This window comes from Synchytrium microbalum (assembly GCF_006535985.1).
Source record: "Synchytrium microbalum strain JEL517 chromosome Unknown SmJEL517_scf0038, whole genome shotgun sequence".
Taxonomy (NCBI): Eukaryota; Fungi; Chytridiomycota; class Chytridiomycetes; order Synchytriales; family Synchytriaceae; genus Synchytrium; species Synchytrium microbalum.
In genome coordinates this window covers 130,249-148,131 of record NW_022158387.1, presented here as the reverse complement: position 1 = coordinate 148,131, position 17,883 = coordinate 130,249, and the positions used below count along the sequence as shown (strand labels likewise).

Here is a 17,883-nt window from a genome sequence, read left to right as displayed (position 1 = left end):
GACCGAAATATACCGAAAACAAGTAAGAATCACATATTTTAGTAAGATTCATTATCTTTTGATTTGGCATCTTCTCTTGCTGTCGTTTTCGTCGTCCTCTCGCTGATTACTTCGCCAAAAATGTAGATAAGGGTTATTTGAAACGAGCAGACCGCGTTGACGTGTTCCCAAGAGTAAATCGCAAAGTCGCTCGGGCAACTACCAATGAGCGAATCCAATGACAAGAAAGATGACGTATTATACTATGTATTACACATTACACTACTGCTATTAGACGATGACATTCTTTGGCTGTTCAATCGAGGGTGCCACCAGATACGACCTGACTTTAGAAAACATGAATGGCCTCAACGTTTTCAATGGAACTTCACTGGCATTCTCTTTAGTCTCTCCATTATGCATGTGATATGAAATCCATCCAAGTTTATTATGTCGTCCTCTCTATTAGATGGAGAATGTCAGTATCTCAGCTCTACTACATTCCTTCTCCAACACTGGTTACCTTTGTACTAGTCAAAGTCAGAGAATACTCAAACGTTGTTCTTGGACGTTCATAATCCTTCATGCGACAGAATATATGACATGCACCATCCATCTCAGTGACACGGTATGCGCCCACCATGAATCCCTTCTCTTTTCGAGACTGGTTGTTCAAGACTTTGACTACTTGGGATGGTTCTAAGGTCGTCATCCATGCGTAGCAGATACCAGACCTGGGAAGAAACCGTAGGTACCTGTAATATGAAACTACGTGTATGGGTTGATTCCATGCCTCACCATAACCTTGTCGAACTAAAAAAAGATGTCGGTGAGATATTCGGATTGTTTTGAATGCAAGCCCAACACGTACCATAATTGATTCTGGATATAAAGACACCATCAGTCCTAACTCTCGGCTTATCCACAAACATTCTCAACCAATCATCACCATATCGCTCACCAACTTCGTGCATCAAGCTCGGTACACCAACCAACCCCACATTTGCAGGCTTCAAAAACGTTCGTTCACCGACAAACCGCCATAATGATCTCTCCCGCACCTGAATCAGAAACTTTTTACATACAAGCGATATCGAGCATAGGGAACCAATATCATAAAGCACACAATGTTGCAGAATTTGCGTTACTAGTTCTCCAGGCAGCTTTTGGAAGAGTGGCGGCTTTCTTAGTTTGTGCTTGGGGGTGAATTTGACACCTTCTCGTGATGCTATGTCGACAATCATGTCTATAGCGTCAAAGGTTAAATCTGCAGAGTTTTCGTCGAGACCACCGTAATATGCTATGAATGGTGAGGGCGTGAGCAGTGTTCAGGTCATGCTACTATTGCGACAATTGCGTACTTTCGAAATTATCAGCGGTCTCTCTTGAAGTGACAGCACCTGCATTACTACTGCTACTACTTCCAGAAGCCGCTTCCTGGTATAACACCTGCCTATAAGCTCTCTCTACATCCGGATACATGCGACTAGCTTGTCTAAACAGCAAAAGGGCCTGATTTAAATTACCCTGCCGTTCAAACTGAGAAGCTTGTCCAAAGAGTATCAGCGCTTCAGATTCTTTTGGTGATGATTGCTGTAGTGGTGCTGTACTATGCACAGAATGTTGCTGTTGTGGTATGGTCTGTTGTGGCATTACGGGTTTCGAGTCCCCCTTTCTCGATGAAGACGACGTAGATGCTACCGAAGCTGCGTACGTCTTACCACTTACAGGATCCAGCACTTTGTCTACTTTTGATATGACGGGCTGTTCGTTCTCTTTGACTTTACCAACTTTACCAGATTTCGTCTGATGTCGTGATTTGCCATCGACTGCAGCAAGTACAAGAGCTGCACTGTCCCCATCCGACGACGATACAGACGAAGATGAAACCGCGAGAGTCCTACTATTTCCTTTCTTGTTATCTAGAACTTCATTGATCCATTTCGAACGAAAGTCGACCAGTTCATCGTTTGAGACTGGTTCTATCGTGGTTTTGGCCAATGGGAGCTCTTCTTGGAGGCCAGCCATAGGGTGGGAATACTGTGTGGTTTGGAAAGCTTTGGGTATGCGCCGGATTGTCTTGGATTTATTTGGTTTAGTGATTAAACTGAACCTGTGAACATGGTCAGTTTGTTATCGCCTGAGCGGAGAAAACCCCTCCATTCTTACACTATTTAAACGTGCTTTTCTCGCTACTTGATCCTCTGCACACACTCTCCACACTTCTCATCACGAAATGCTTCCTCTGACCTCAACTGTTATGTTTGCCATCAAGATACTGCTCGTTCTGACATGGATAATCTTAAAACAGAAGTTTGTTCTGCTTGTGTAAACGGGTAGTCCATTATCGATGCCTCAACACAAAGACAATTGGGTGTGATGGTTTCTCATTTGCTATATACTGTGGGACTTGAGGCGATACCAGCCCGAAAAGCTAGAGAGGTCCATATCTATCTTTTCTGATGTAGGAACTTGTTTGGTTTTCTCGTTGTGGTCGATTCACTAACTCTTCACTACTTGTGACATATGGAATCCTTTGCCGAGTCTACGCACCTGTTGGATGGGACGGAGAAGACTTCAGAGATATTGGAACTCTCAAAGGACGAGTCTGAGTCTGAAGAAGAGCCTGAATCGACTGATGCCTGTAACCAACACACCCGCAAGAGGCCCAAACTGTACACAACCCGGTAGAACCGACTGAATACATTATATTGCTTTTTACACTCACTTTGCATATACAAGACTACAACCTAGCTATCATACTCTACTCAGCTACCGACAACTATTCACCTATCTATCGTTGTACACTATATCCAGCATCCGAGACAGGTTGCGGGTTCCTGGAAACACGTACCACTCGTAATGGTGCAGAAGCCCTTTCAGGAGAAGACACCATACTGTGTGTCATACTTTGTCGATCAATGGGTTCAGCAGATGCAGCCAAAGGAGGCATCATACGTTGTGATGATGTGACTGATGGTGTTTGTCCTCCAGGAGTTGGTGCCACGACTCTCTGTTGTTGGGATTCCCCTGCTCGAGGACGTTGGATATATGATGCAGAAGTGTATGAAGCGACAGAGCCAGCTTCGTTGATATCAGTAACGGTCTTTATAATACGAGTTTTTTGTCCAGGTGGGGCAACGATGGATCCAGAGACGGCTTTGGCTTGCCTGATTCGATCTAAATATGATTGAGGAGTGCTGTCGTATAAAATAGTTCGATACAAGAGAGCAGCAAAGACATCCTTTACAGTAGATCCAGTCACAAAACCGATACTCATGTTCTTGATGGAGCCTCTGTATATAGGGTCGACGAGACAATAAGGAGTTTCGAGCGTCCATGATATGGCGTCTCGAGTGATTGCATATATACCATTACGTGGCGCGTATCCTATACGTTTGGCATACCCCATAACAAGAGCCTTTCCAGGATGTTCAAAGTCTAATAACGACGAAGGGAGAGAATCCAAACTACCGTGACCTGTATATATACGTTTCCCAAGCTTGTATAGAGTTCGAATAAAATTATTGGATGGTGGCAGATATGGCAATGAATCATTCGCGACCGTCAATCGATGCAAGACAACGTGAGATCTTGCTAAGCATTCTGATATCGATGCTGCCAAATCTGAATCTCCTGGTTTCATGGCTCCAAACGTGTAGGCTCCTTGTACGGTGTCAGACCATCCATAGACTTCCTCTTTACCACTACCACCTAGACTACAAGACTTGATGTGGGTGAGAAACAGAGTGGCGAGGGTACCACCTAATTGATGGATTGTTCCAAGTTAATTGAGTTGGTGCAAGTCCAATCGGATTCAGTTTTGCCGCGCTCATCACCTAATCCGTGACCAGTAATCCAGATAGTTGGAGGAGGTTGATTCCAGCGTCGATCACCAGAATATCCAAACTCCTCCTTGAGCACCTCCTCGATCGTCCAGATCAACGCTTCAGTCAATCGTGGAGTATTTGAAGTATCATGATTGGGAGGTACGAATACTTCTTGAGCTCCATTGACATATGTATATCGAGCTCGATCACTCTCCCAGATTTGACGTCGCCTTTGCTGGTTGGTATTATATGATGCTGGAGATGCCAGTTCCAGAAGCGAGTATGCTGGTTCATGTACCATGCCACGAGACAGTTGTTGTCCATCTGAGCTGATCTTTGTAGGTGTCAATTCCATGAGCCACTATTGGGAAATTGTCAGTGTCAAACGGTGGTTGTACCGACACACCCAACAATTCAAGAGAGGACAATGATGTGCACTTACACCATCGAGATCAAAGAGCTCCTTGCCTTTGAATACTATAAACAGACACTTGTAATGGATTGAATATAGTACACAAACATTGGTTTCTCTACCACCACAGATAACAGACTCGACTTGTAGCTCCCAAGACGCATGGATCAACTGTTTCATGACCAAATCAGAGCTATAAGATGCAGCACAAGCTTGCATCAATAGTTCTGCGAGCGAGAAATTCACGTTGGGGTTCGACTTTAATGTTGGGGTGAGCTCATCCCAAACCGGTTTATACGAGATTGTATTGCCTCGAGTCATGTAAGATAGTGGGTAATTTTTGTTATTTATGGGTATATACTTGGTGAAGGATACCAACGAGAGCAGGAACAAGATCGGTGCCAAAACGAGGGCAAATACAAAAACCAAGGCATTCAAGGCAGCTAGTGAGAGGCCATCTAAGATGTTAATAACCACGACAAAGAATCTGCCAGTGACGTTTCTGATTTCGTCCTTCATGTTTGCTTGGAGCCGACGTTGCTCGTCGTCGAAAAGTTGCGAGACAGGACCAACCGACTGCAAGAGGACTGTAAGTGCAGAGACAACGTCGGCCAGAACGGAACGGAATTTTGAACACATCGTAGCGTTAAGAGGCTTTGTCAGTAATTTATATTATAAGCAGCAGCGACTACACTTTACACATCCCCTCTCCTTCTCCCTCCATAGACAAGGCCAACGATTCAGAATAATGCAAGCTATGAGGTATCATTCGTGTTATTCTTCAGCAGCAGCCTGTAGCTGCTGTTCTTTATGGAGCTTCCAGTTGGTGGCGACCATCTAAATCAAAAAATGTTGACAGGTCATCAACATGCACAACCTCTTTGGCAGCTCGTATTGAGTACTCACTTTGAATGCTGCCTTGTGATCAAGTCCAAGATGTTCAGCTTTCACGATTGGAAGTTGTTCCTTCATATACCGATTATATGCACTGCAATATTATGGATTTCTTAAGTATCCATCGACAAGCTTACACTTTATTGGGTCTATACATTACCTAATACCACGTTTTTGACCTATGATCATCAAGAGACATTTAATCATTGTCAGTATTGATAGAAAAGCTGTAAATCAAGTGGCTTCATCATGAGACCACACGTTCAATGACGTATGTCAGCGTAACAAGGGAGACGTATTTCATACCTACGACCTTTTTGCCAGATTTCTTTACAGATTCAGCTTTAGGCATAATCAGTTTACTATTAAACACTATGTTAGACTCGAGATCACGTATGTCATTATAATCAACAGATGTGAAGTTAAATTAAGTAGTTCGTTTCATTGAAAAGGAGCTCAATATGCGAATAATAAACTCGTAATAGCATGATTGACTTACTTGTACACCTCTTTGGTTGAGTTTGTCTAGTTAAATATGACGCAAAGTCTCCTGAGAGTTTTTACGAGTTTGAAGTGTCAATTTCGCGAAAGATGCAACGTCGATCACTCAGTAAACACGTCGAATTTTAAAGAAATAAGATGCAATTCGATGGTTTCTACATGTCAATTACTTGTGTTTCTAAGTGGCTTCCTACGCTAGAGCTTTGTCAGTTCAAGATGGCCTGCGATGGTGAGCGATTAACGACGCAATCGAACATGCAAGACAGAGGCACAGAGTCTTTATAATAACTTTATATAAAAGCTAAGCAAGTTTGGAGCGTTTGCTCTGATATACCACACAACTATATACAAGTATGTTCGTTTGATCATCAATTAAGACTGGTTCTTGGGATTCTCGGGAGAGTTGCTCCAATTACCAGCAGCCTTCTAATGTTCCATTGTGAGAAAGGTGTTAGAAGCACAGAAATCGCTCGCATTGCATAACAGAATAGAATGCGACAACATTCTCTTTCGTACCTTGAAAGCCTCACGATGGGTCAATGTTGGGAATTCTGCCTTTACGGAAGCCAATTCAGTTTTGATAAACACTAATAGAGGTGTGAAGCACGTGAGGTGAAGGAAAATCGACAAGGAATGCGTGAAACGGGCAAGGCAAACTATATAATGGATGCATCGACGTACTGTTGTATGGAGAGACCCGTTTGGCGTCAGCCGAGTTGGCTAAAATAGTTAGAAAAAAGTTGGGTGTCAATGTTTATGAATTGTGAAGTCATTCCAAAAGCAGTTCAGCCATTGTTCCCGCGAGATCTTGGCCCATTAAATCACTGTAAGCATCTGGCAGATGCCTCTCAAGTTAGGCGATGCCGGTACGTCGTCAAGTCATCGATCCATTGGTTCGATCATGTCACCAGTCCCTCTCCCACCGCTCCTTAGTGCATTTTTTCATGACCGATGCATAATACAGGTCTCATCAAATCCCGATAAATATAAATATTCAAAACAACACATCTTTTCGTTTCGATTGATCATCAACACGATCATCAACACCAACCAAAACCCACATTTCTCGTTTTGATGACTTACTGTTCTTCTTTGCGGCTTTAGTTTTCTTGACAACGGCGGCTTTAGGCATACTACATACATTAATACAAGCATTCGTCAGTATTTATATCTTTCGAATAGAGTGTCCTATCAGATCTATCCATCGTCCAATCATTCCCATTTTTGTTGACATTTGGATCAACCGCTGACAAGAGACGGGGGAGCCGTTTGAATAGTAGAATGAATGGATCGTGGAGCGTATACTTACTTGGAATTGATGTCCTGGTGTAGTTGAAGGTACTTTTGTAAAGGTTTTCTTGTCACGAGCGTGTTTGCGAATTACTTGATGGCAACTAACGAAAATGCAAAGGAAAAACACGCCAGGTGACATTCTATACTAACCGCGAGATTACAAGGCTTTTTTCGCATGCACGTTTTCGTTGGACATCATATCATGACTGGACTCATGCTTCCAACTGGTAAAACGGCTGTGTGTCAAATGCAATGTATATCAATATTACGCGTTATCTTGGCCAGATGCTACTATAAGACATGCCAAAACGTGTCTGGGATCATCGTAAACTGTTTCACGTTATTAACTTGTCGGTAGTTGGGTTGCTCGTGTAAAGAATGTGTATTGCTCAAACTTGTTACATTCGGCCACTCGCCGTGACACTTTGACCACCATCGAGTACAAACACTTGTCCCTGTATAATAGAAGGAGTGTTATTGACGACAGAGGACGCAGAGAGGGAAAAACCATCCACTCACGGTGATGTGTGCTGATGCCTTTGACGACAAGAAGAGAGCTAAGCCGGCCATATCCTCAGTGGCTCCAATCCGCTTCATTGGTTGAGAAGCATCGAATCTTTCGGCAGCCCCCTCTTGTTTAAGGGCAAAGCTGCTCATGCGAGATGGGAATAAACCTGGAGCAATACAATTTACTTGAATGAACTTTTTCGACAACGTTAGTGCCATAGTTCTAGTAAGATGGTTGACAGCAGCTTTGGAACTACTATATGAAGGAGTTCCTAGTAGTATAGAAAATGTATGTTCTGGTTAGATGGCTGACACGTCTGCCTAGAAAATGTCGTAAAGCAAACCTGTTCCAGCTTGACCAAGTCCTCCAGCTTCAATATCTCCGGCCATGACACCACCGGCAGAACTTATGTTGATAACTAGAACGACACGGAGAGATTGGAATCAGTAGCGAACTTGCTGGGTAGTTCCAAACACCGCACAGGCCTACCTTTAGCAGGATCAAAGTTTCCGTTTGCGGCCTTCTCAAGCAGAGGCAGTAAGAAGGCAGTAAGGTAAAAGATACCCTTCACGTTTACAGCATACAATTGATCCCAACCCTTCTCTGGGAAATCTGTCATTGGGCTAACAACGACGAAAAAGTTAAGCATTCGTTGTAACGGTTTGAGTCATACACCCAATCATATGTTTCTTACGCTCCCCATGTGATTCCACTGTTATTGACTAGGACATGAAGCACGTTTTCACACTTCTTGATCTCATTAGCTAGTGCCTCACATCCAGCCTTGGTCTCGAGATTCGCTGTAAGAGGAATACAGACTCCTCGTCCACCCATATCGTTTATTTCCTTGGCAGTAGCGTCAATGACGTCTCGTTTACGTGAAGCAATGTAGACTAATATACAAAGCGGGTCAGTGAGGCGAATAGCCAACTTTTCGCGTGGGGTTCTCGCTTCCCAGTCCAAAAGGAGCTCGAATTGAAGTAGCACGGACGTAATCGTGCACGAGCTTTGAATTACCTTTTGCTCCATTCTGTACTAATCCAGCTGTTATCATCTAATTCAATGTAATTCAAACTGGTCAGCACATTGAATGTATTGCACCTTCGCTAAATCATTAACCGCAAGAGGTTCGTTCAATCATTCCGGTTGAGCGAGCTGCTTGCGATCAGCTTCCACTGGATACCTTTCCAATTCCAGTTCCTCCTCCAGCTGTTTTTCAAGATGCAAAATGTTAGTTCACATAGCTGACTGGAAAAACAGTTGAAGACTTACTAACGAGGCATATCTTGTTTTCCACATTCAAGAGCGAGTTCAGCGTGAGATTAGGAGCCGATGCTTGAGCTGCCATTTTCGACTTTTCTCTATGCGCAAACGTGGATACAAAATGTCTAAAAGTGTTGTAACACAGGAAGCTTTAGTTCATCACATATATCGAATTAGCGTGCCTGAGGTAGCTCTGTCGCATTTTATCAGCAATTGAAGGGATTGCTGTCATCGTGGATCAGAAATCAGTCGAGTGACATGTTAACAACACGTAAATGAGTATTCTTTTGAAATCAGATAGCTACAACGGACAGACAGCAAACACCATGAGATTTTGTTATATACATGCTCTTTTAAACTGTGGCATGGAAAAACAGGATGATTTGTCCCTCAATTTCCTTCTTTTGATCCTCCGTCAATCGAGACTTCTTTTCAGCATGCTGAATCCTACTTGCAGTGTCTGGTCGTTCAATCATTTTGACTGAGATATCCTTGTATCCCAATTCTTCAAGCAAAGCCTGTAGAGATTCTTGACTATTCAACCATCGAATATCTTTTCGGTCTGGTGTTTGTCCCCATGTCTGAGCAGTTACATTTCCAACACAACGACCAAATAGAATGCCTGCAGATGGCTTCAGAGCGCGTCTAGCACGAGCCAGATAGTTGTGTTGTTGTTCCTTGGACAAGACGTGCAAGACTACATAAGATAATGGTTGACGTTAAACAGGGCTTCCCTTACAAAGCTAGTAGAAGCTCAAGGTCTACTGTCGCTTACCTGCATCACTGACGACGTAATCAAAGCCCGTCAATCCTAGGGTTTCTAGATTCACTGCCGCTTCGTCCGTATCATTCGTGGCTGCAAAGTTGCCAGCCAAGAAACGTACTTTCAAGGTATCTTCGTCCATAAACACTATTATTTGTAAAAGGTTGTGGTCAATTCCGTGAGTTACAGCACTTTCATTGTCTGACAAATAAACTTCAGCGAACTAACTCTTCAATCCCAAGTTCCAATATGAATCAACGACATCAACACATGTAATGTTTTCTGCTGGTAGGCCATCAAGAATGAGCTGGCGAGCATCTTGACCAAATGCACATCCTGCATCAAGGAGTCTCAGTTCCTTTAGATCTTTGCGTTCAATCAGGTCGATATACGACGGATGATGACGAATTGAAGGTGTCAAGAATACAAAGTCTAAGCATCAGAGAAGGATTGAAGAGATGAGAGCCAGATTCTGAGTGTGACATTCGTATAAATTACGGTGAGACGCGACAAACCTCGGATACATCGATACACGTGGAATTTGCCAGTAGCTTCACGCCATATGGAGTATATGTGGTCCTTAAGCTTTTGTTCGTCAGATATCTTGGTGTACTGAGAGATGAAGACCAACTCGCTGGAGGTTAATTCACGAGGAGCTGCGTCCTGGTGTACGACGAGCGATGTTGTAATGTTAGATTCCGCAAATGTAAATGTACATAGAATGGAAGCATAGCAATGACGAGAACAGGCTTCTGTACATGGAATACACGAAACGGAAGTGAAAAATCACTAGAATCTCATACTTTTTCATGCCATGCGTTTGGATCCATAGGTGGAATGTTCGAACGTTGTTTGGTGACGCGGAAAGCCTTGGAATCACTTGGACGCCGAGGGAGTATTGGATCTGTCGTCTGCTTGTTTACGGTGCTATTCCGGTCTTATTCCAGCTCTTCCTGGAATAAAGTTGAACTGCTTGTTGACTTGCTATGTTTCCTAGTGGTTTCGTGGACAAAAATGAGAAGGTTTTTATGACATGGGCCGACGTGTCTTTACTAATTTTGATAAGATTTTTGGACTCCAAAACTGCGAGCATTGAGAAATGGAACAAGCTCCGGTGTAAACCGTAACATGGTACCAAACACAACCGATGTGAGTCACTTCGATTTTTGAGGGCAGGTTGGTCCAGTCGCCCAACTGCGTGAATTAAATCATATCAGAAGCGGAGTGATCGCGATATTACTCATTACAGCCATGTTGTATTCAAAGACATTGGGAACGGTGTCCTCTAAGCGGTGCTGCTAATAGACATTGTTTTCAGGTAACTACAATGGACAATATGAGACATTTTGCAAATACTGGCTCTTCTACGCCGCAGCATGGAAGAAGAGAAGCCTTCGCCCCTCGACTTGTTTCTTTTCATCTTCTGTCAAAGGACCATCCTCTTCAGCACGTTGAATCCTGTTTGTAAAATCAGATCCTTCAACGGCCTTGACTGAGATGTCCTTGTAGCCTAGCTCGTCAAGCAAAGCCTTCAAACTATCTTGAGAGTTCAGATATCGAAGATTCTTTCGATCGGGCGTTGGTGCCCAAATCTGAGCATTCATGTGTCCAGCACAACGACCAAAAAGAGTACCAGATGGCTTGAGCGCACGTTTAGCTCGAGCCAGATAGTTGCGTTGTTGTTCCTTGGACAAGACATGCAGGACTTTAAGGGATTGATTGAGTGTTTATCCGTATTTGAAGTTTCAAGCTTATGACGTCTCATTGCTAAACGGTACTGGTGAATGCAAGGACGTCCGCTTACCTGCATCACTGACGACGTAATCAAATCCAGTCAAACCTAGAGTATCTAGATTTACAGCAAGTTCATCCGTATCATTCGTGGCGGCAAAGTTGCCAGCCAAGAATCGTACTTTGAGTGTATTTTCGTCCATAAACACTAGTATTTGGAATCAATTGTGGTTGATTAGCGACTTGCAGTGCATTCATCGTTGGCGAAACTCACGCTTCAGTCCCATGTTCCAGTAAGAGTCAACCACATCAACGCATGTGATATTTTCTGCTGGTAGGCCATCAAGAATGAGTTGACGTGCATCTTGCCCAAAAGCACAACCGGCATCAAGTAGCTTCATCTGCTTGAGATCTTTGCGTTCAATCAGCTTCATATAAGACGGATCTTCACGAATCCAAGGAGACAGGAATTTGAGGTCTAAGGGCCAGGTAAAAAGGAGATTCGGAGTGGTGAGATCTTGCTGTTTTGGTACAACACGTTCTTGCAAGGGAACAAACCTCGGATGCAACCATAGACGTGGAATTTGTTGGTTGCTTCACGCCATACTGAGTATATATGGTCCTTGAGCTTTCGTTCATCCGAGATCTGGGTGTACTGAGAGATAAAGACCAGGTCTTTCGACGCAAGTTCACGAGGAATGGCGTCCTATTAAAAGAAGGTGTGATTGAGGTTATGAAATGCACGAAGTAGAAGCTACGGAATCACAGGAATCTCATACCTTTTCAGTCCAACTGTTTGGATCCATGTTGTATTCGTGTGCTTTATCGTTTTAACTTTGTTAGCTACGCGGAGAGCTTTGGAATTACTTGGAAGGATAGAGGGCTGAAGGTGCTTTTTTGCCTTGTTGAAGGTGCAATTCCGGTAATCTTCCAAATCTTCCAAAGAGTAAACTTGAATTGGTTGACTTGTGTTGCTTGTTGGGATGGTGCGTGAAGGTTTTGAACCCCACCTTCGAAAATGGACCCGTCTTGATTTCTCTTACTAATTCTTAAATTGTTGATGTGCCCCATAGACACCAAAAGTCCTCATCATTGGCATCGATGGATTGCGCTTCGATCGTGTAAATTGTGACATTGCTCCAAACATTTCCCAATTGTTTGAGGATGGGCTGTCCCATCATCTTTACTGGCCTACTACTGCAGAGGAAAAGACATTATCAGGACCGGGATGGAGCACTCTCATGACGGGCACGGTTCCTGAAAAACACGGTGTATTTGAGAACAAATTCTTTGATAACCGTTATCAAGAGTACCCGGACGTTTTGACACGTGCAGTGAAATCGGGACGCTCAGCACACGCTGGTCTGTCTTGGCCTCCATTGGGAACGTTTACGGAAGCTGAAGGAGGGCCGCTATTTAGTGACTTGGTGCAAAAGAGCAACTTTGATGGTGAGACCCATCATACCTACAATAAGGTAGTTTCCCTCAAACTGTCTTATGTCCAACATCATTTTACACGCAAGGCCCTGTCTCATTTTTCGCATTTCTAGATCGATCCTATATGCACCAAGGTTGTTGCGGATAGGATACGGTCATCATCACCGCCAGACGTCAGTTTCGCATACGTTGGTGTGGTCGATATCGCTGGGCATGGTTATGGTGCACTTTCGCCGAAATACTCAAGGTGTTGTACAATGAAATTGCTCTTTGATTACCCATTGTTATTCTTGTTACAGAAACTCACAAGGAAACTCTCTAATTTAGAGCCATTCAAATTGCTGACGGATGTGTAGCACAACTGATGGATGCAGTCAACTCGCGGCCTGCATCAGAACATTGGCTGGTATGCTGGGCAGAGCCTCCAATCAACCCCAATGTACCATACCAACGAAGAAACCACACATAGATATTACTCACCACAGATCATGGACATCTTGATGAAGGTGGTCATGGCGGAAAGCATGAGCATGAACGAGAATACTTTTTGGTTGCGTGGATCAAGGGGCACGAAATCAAGACAATCGCCAGTCCGTATCGTGTGGGTGATAGAGAGAGTAGAAGGGATGTATCAGCAGTGGATTTGGCGCCAACTGTCCTCAGATGGCTTGGTATCGACGATCATGAAGAACTAGATGGGAAGGGTCTTGATCTTCCTTATTTGAGTTACAACAGTCGTCTATGAGTGAGCGCATGAAGATGGTGCTCCAGTGAATATTTTATTGTGAACTAATTTGAAATAGATTAACTCTGAAACCTGCAGAACTACATGTACAAATCGGACATGGAAATGTGTTTTCCCTGTCAGTTCTTTCAAGACTCTCGTCAGTGACTGCCAACTGATCGTACCTTGAATCATCTTAGCAGCATCTGATAGGACGACTAACAGCAATGAGCACGAATAGAAGTAAACGATTGCTGAAAAATGACGACAATGTTATACTGGTGAGGACTAGATCAAAATTTGTATAAACAGTGTATTCTTGAAGATTTGCTACTTGTAGAAAGAGAGCATTTTGAGAAATATCAGAAATATGGTTTCAGATGAGAGTTTAAGCTTCCTTGTTTATTTTGGTTGCTCGTCTGAAAGCTCGAAATTAGAGTCACTGTCGAATTCGACGCTCAACAACTCAAGAACGCCCAAATAGCTCGACGAAGCATTGCACCACGCTACTAAGAAAAGGAAATCACCATGAGTTCTTCTAACGGAAAGCGACGGGTAGCAGATGATGACGATCTTATTCTGGTTTCAGAAACCAAAAGACCAAAACAGTCAGAATCAAATGAGTAAGGTTTCTCGAGAACTTGTGTGTTTTGTTGATGAAGAATACGAGATCTGTCGTAATACGATAGCAAAGTCTAAGATCTATTCTCTTTTCAGTCTAGTGACGTGTCCAATATGCCAGTCAAGTGTCGCATCTGAGGTTTGATTTTTGGGACTTTGACAGCAAAGCTTCATGCAGAAGGAACATCATGAGGAACTGACATTTCACATCATATTTAAATAGGAAATCAATACACATTTGGACATTCATTTGGATTTACCACCTGCCGACAACAACAGCACCGCAGTCGTAGCTCCAACACCTACAATGCCACTTCGTCAAGCATTGGAAGGCGTAGCAGACTCGGGACTCCGTCTATTACGTATTCGAGATCTCCCAAGCTGGACGAACAGAGCTTGTCCCTCATTACGAGATATCTTGTCAATGAATGGACCATTGCAACGAGTGCTTCAACTCAACTTTATGTTTGAACTCGACTGGTTTATGAACCAGATTCCAGTTGAATCAAGACATGTGCCTATATACATCATTCATGGGATGAGGAATGTTGAGCCTGATCCGAGGAGCTGGGGTGACAATGTGAAGGTTAGACGAGCTGAGGTTCCTGATGCTTACGGCAGGTTTGGTATCCGGCGATGCATGATGCTCGATGTATTTATTTACTTTTTGTTTGGTGATTGAATGTAGGCACTCATCACACAAAGGCAATGGTACTTCAGTTTCAAGATGACACTCTTCGTATCGTTATACACACTGCAAACATGATCTCTCGCGACTGGACTAATAAATCGCAAGGAGCTTGGATCTCGCCACCTCTCAAGCGGAAAAGTGCTGGGCAAGCAGCTTCTCGCTTTGGTATGATAACTAGTGTGTTGATTTGCGGGTCAGACTTTGTGAAGTGGCACTTCGAAAACAAAGTATCTGATTCTGCCTCCTTCTGTTTATTCTTTAGAGCGGGATTTGATTTCATATTTCGAAGCCGACTCATATAAAACGGTACTACCGTCATGGTGTAAACTAATCAAGGAGTATGATTTAAGCCCCTGTCGAGCTGTGCTCATTGGAAGTATACCAGGTCGTCATAAAAACGGTGATTTGCACAAATGGGGTATTGGGAGGATGGCAAATGTGCTTAAGGATGTTGGGTGGGTCCGTCTTTTTGGTTGCAGAGCTATGAAAGCTAAAACCCCTGCTTTATCTTTCTTAGGTCTGAAGCTGAAGGAAGCATTATTGCTCAGTACTCTTCTATGGGATCACTTGGCAGCAACGATGAATGGCTGAAGGAAACTTTCCGCAGGGCCTTGTCACAATCTACTACGTTGAACAGTGGTATTTTAGCAAAGCAGGCCTCTCGTCTTCCGGATTTGAAGTTGGTGTATCCAACTGTAGAAGACATTCTTACAAGGTGGGCCAATTTCCAATATGATGATTGCTCTCTCGAGTACGTTTCTGTCTGTATATCATCGGAGTGAACTCTCTCCACTTTTCCAGTCTTGAAGGTGTTGATGGTGGTGAATCTGTGCGGCTAAGCGGAGAGGTATGTCCATTTGTTGAAGAGCTTCGCCATTCGAGAATCAATCGGTTTTGTTGATCATCTTAGAACTGGTCTAAGCAACGAAATTACCTTCAACCAATATTGCATCGCTGGCAGTCCCGCGATCAAGGTCGATATACTGCTATGCCACATATCAAAACATATACACGAGTGAATGGAGCTGGTAGTATCGCATGGCACTATCTTGGCTCGCACAATCTGTCTAAAGCTGCCTGGGGATCGCTGGAAAAGGACAAGAGCCAGCTGTTTATAAGGTCGTTTGAATTGGGGGTCCTGGTTTATCCACAGCTCTTCGAGGTAAGAGAAACGTGAATGAGGACTCGAATCAGAGAGAGTTACCAACGACACTTTCTACACGACACTTTCTACTAAGGACGCTGGCATCAACGAAGTCACAATGGTCAACACTACTCCCGTAGCACTTCCAGAATCACTCTGGCTTAATATCCCAAACGGTCAGCCCTATAAGAGCCAGTCAAACATCGTTCGCATTCCAATTCGCTTACCTTATGACGTCCCTTTGGTACAATATACAGCTCGTGACATTGCATGGAACGACGGAAACGATCCCAGGGCGCAACAGCACCGTTAAAAACTGGATCTTTTGTATACGTTGTTATACTGCTTGTATATTGTCCGACTGCACAATGAATCATAAACTTGTTCTATCATAGCAATGCGCTCATCCGCGAGGTTGTGTCGGACGTTGACGTTTGTGCTGAAGCGTATACACTATCAAACGAGACGAACGCCAGACCAGTCGAATACCAGAGTCAGCCTGAGCAGGAAGACGATTCTCTTTGGTGGTCGACAGCGCGAGACGTCCATTTCAACCAATGCTCACTAGTGGGAATCCGGACCAACGGATTCTTTCAAATAAAGAATATCTCGCTGATGACTGTGGTAGAGGTGGACTGTGATCTTCTATTGCGCCTTGATAAAATGGTCTTCCTGCAAGAAATGCGCTTTACGGTTTAAGGAACGATTGGCGAGGTAATGCGGTAGAGGCTTTGCCTTTTAAGGGCATCAATGAATCGAATCCCGCTCCTAGATTTAGTGTTTTGCAACATCCTGTTGAGTTATAAACAACATCTTGATTTCTCAACTTGTGGTCTACTATCAACAAGAGGCCAAGAAGATACGTATGTAGTTATAATAGCAAATATATTACGTATATTGAGTAACAATTCCATTTTATTGATGCTTCTATTGGTGATCCTCTGTGTTTTTCACACCAGGCTGGGAACTGGTCGTCGGCCCATTATCACCCAAGTGGCGCTTAACTGCTAGATCAAAGCTATTGTAGCTACAATAGACCTCAAAAAAGATCTATTTACCACTCGTGCCCTCATTAAACACCCATAAGCACAGGCAGCGAGTCTCTTCACAAAAATGTAAAGTTGCGACGTAACGAAGTCGGAGACGGATTAAACCTGTTGCTCCCTACCGGCAGTAGTACCGGATACCCCATTTCGCAAGACTTGCCAGTACCGACTTTGACTCATAGACTTGAAGACGTTGTCTGAATTTGCAATAAATTGCAAACCAAGTATCTACCATCCCGTCCTGAAGATACCATGAGGAGCCCGGATTTCTCCACACAACACCAGCAGTATCAGGTAGCTCACCGCAACTGGAGTCTTCCTCTTGCCTGGGGGAACCCCAGCAGAGCAGTCTGCCCTCATCCTCATGTTTTTCCAATGTCAGGAATTTTCCCGACAGGCGTTTGCTTAAGTAGTGTCTTTTTCGAATTCCGCTCCTGACAAAGCACACATTGCCACTGTCAAAAAATGTCACAAGGACGCGTTTTAAGAGAATAAATATAAATTGTTCAACGTTGTACTCACTGCAAAATCTGAAATCACGTTAAAACACACTTCAATTGCTGCAGTTCTGTTCGTCCGAATATGCTCAAAGTTCGAATATCTCTACTAAAATGGCTGGTACCAAACGAAGAGTATCCATACCTCGTCGGACGTCTCGTCGCTGTCTTTTCGTGTCTTTATCGCCACTAGTTCTGTGTGTCGCTCTTTATGGAAATGCTGCAACAGAAATCCTTTCCTCGAAACCCCACGGCTACCGGATTCATCGCGACAACTACTTAAGATTCTCAGACAAACTCTCGTTTAAGGCCTAGGGAGACGTTGAAGATACATGAACTCAGCGACGTCAGAAGTTTGAATTCTCGTGTGAAGAGCTTCAAGAGAATGAAACATCGCAACGGTACTCACAGTCTCTAGTATGTTATGGAGATCTAAAAGTTCATCTGGACACTCATTAGGCTCCACCTCCGTGAGCATTAAGGGCACGGTCGCTCCATCAACACATATCGGAAGGCGTACTAGCAGATCGGTCTGCGACGGATTTTCCA

At 43.7% G+C, this 17,883-nt stretch overlaps 3 protein-coding genes across 3 annotated transcripts; 1 reads left to right on the top strand and 2 right to left on the bottom strand.

Moving 5' to 3' along the window:
• Positions 1-270: 270 nt before the first annotated feature.
• Positions 271-2,007, bottom strand: SmJEL517_g04917 (uncharacterized protein; the record flags this gene model as incomplete). Its single annotated transcript, XM_031170845.1, has 4 exons — positions 271-441; positions 503-792; positions 851-1,279; positions 1,341-2,007. 4 exons carry the CDS (start codon positions 2,005-2,007, stop codon positions 271-273), a joined length of 1,557 nt encoding a protein of 518 aa, XP_031023187.1.
• Positions 2,008-4,995: 2,988 nt separating this feature from the next.
• SmJEL517_g04916 (uncharacterized protein) lies at positions 4,996-8,765 on the bottom strand (the record flags this gene model as incomplete). Its single annotated transcript, XM_031170844.1, has 16 exons — positions 4,996-5,058; positions 5,128-5,209; positions 5,276-5,294; positions 5,422-5,487; positions 6,033-6,042; positions 6,133-6,203; positions 6,298-6,336; positions 6,700-6,749; positions 7,312-7,364; positions 7,429-7,688; positions 7,761-7,835; positions 7,907-8,040; positions 8,112-8,310; positions 8,435-8,471; positions 8,601-8,626; positions 8,690-8,765. 16 exons carry the CDS (start codon positions 8,763-8,765, stop codon positions 4,996-4,998), a joined length of 1,260 nt encoding a protein of 419 aa, XP_031023182.1.
• Positions 8,766-13,562: 4,797 nt separating this feature from the next.
• On the top strand, positions 13,563-16,104 carry SmJEL517_g04915 (uncharacterized protein; the record flags this gene model as incomplete). Its single annotated transcript, XM_031170843.1, has 8 exons — positions 13,563-13,616; positions 14,180-14,582; positions 14,645-14,812; positions 14,910-15,102; positions 15,165-15,362; positions 15,449-15,494; positions 15,558-15,809; positions 15,886-16,104. 8 exons carry the CDS (start codon positions 13,563-13,565, stop codon positions 16,102-16,104), a joined length of 1,533 nt encoding a protein of 510 aa, XP_031023186.1.
• Positions 16,105-17,883: the final 1,779 nt, after the last annotated feature.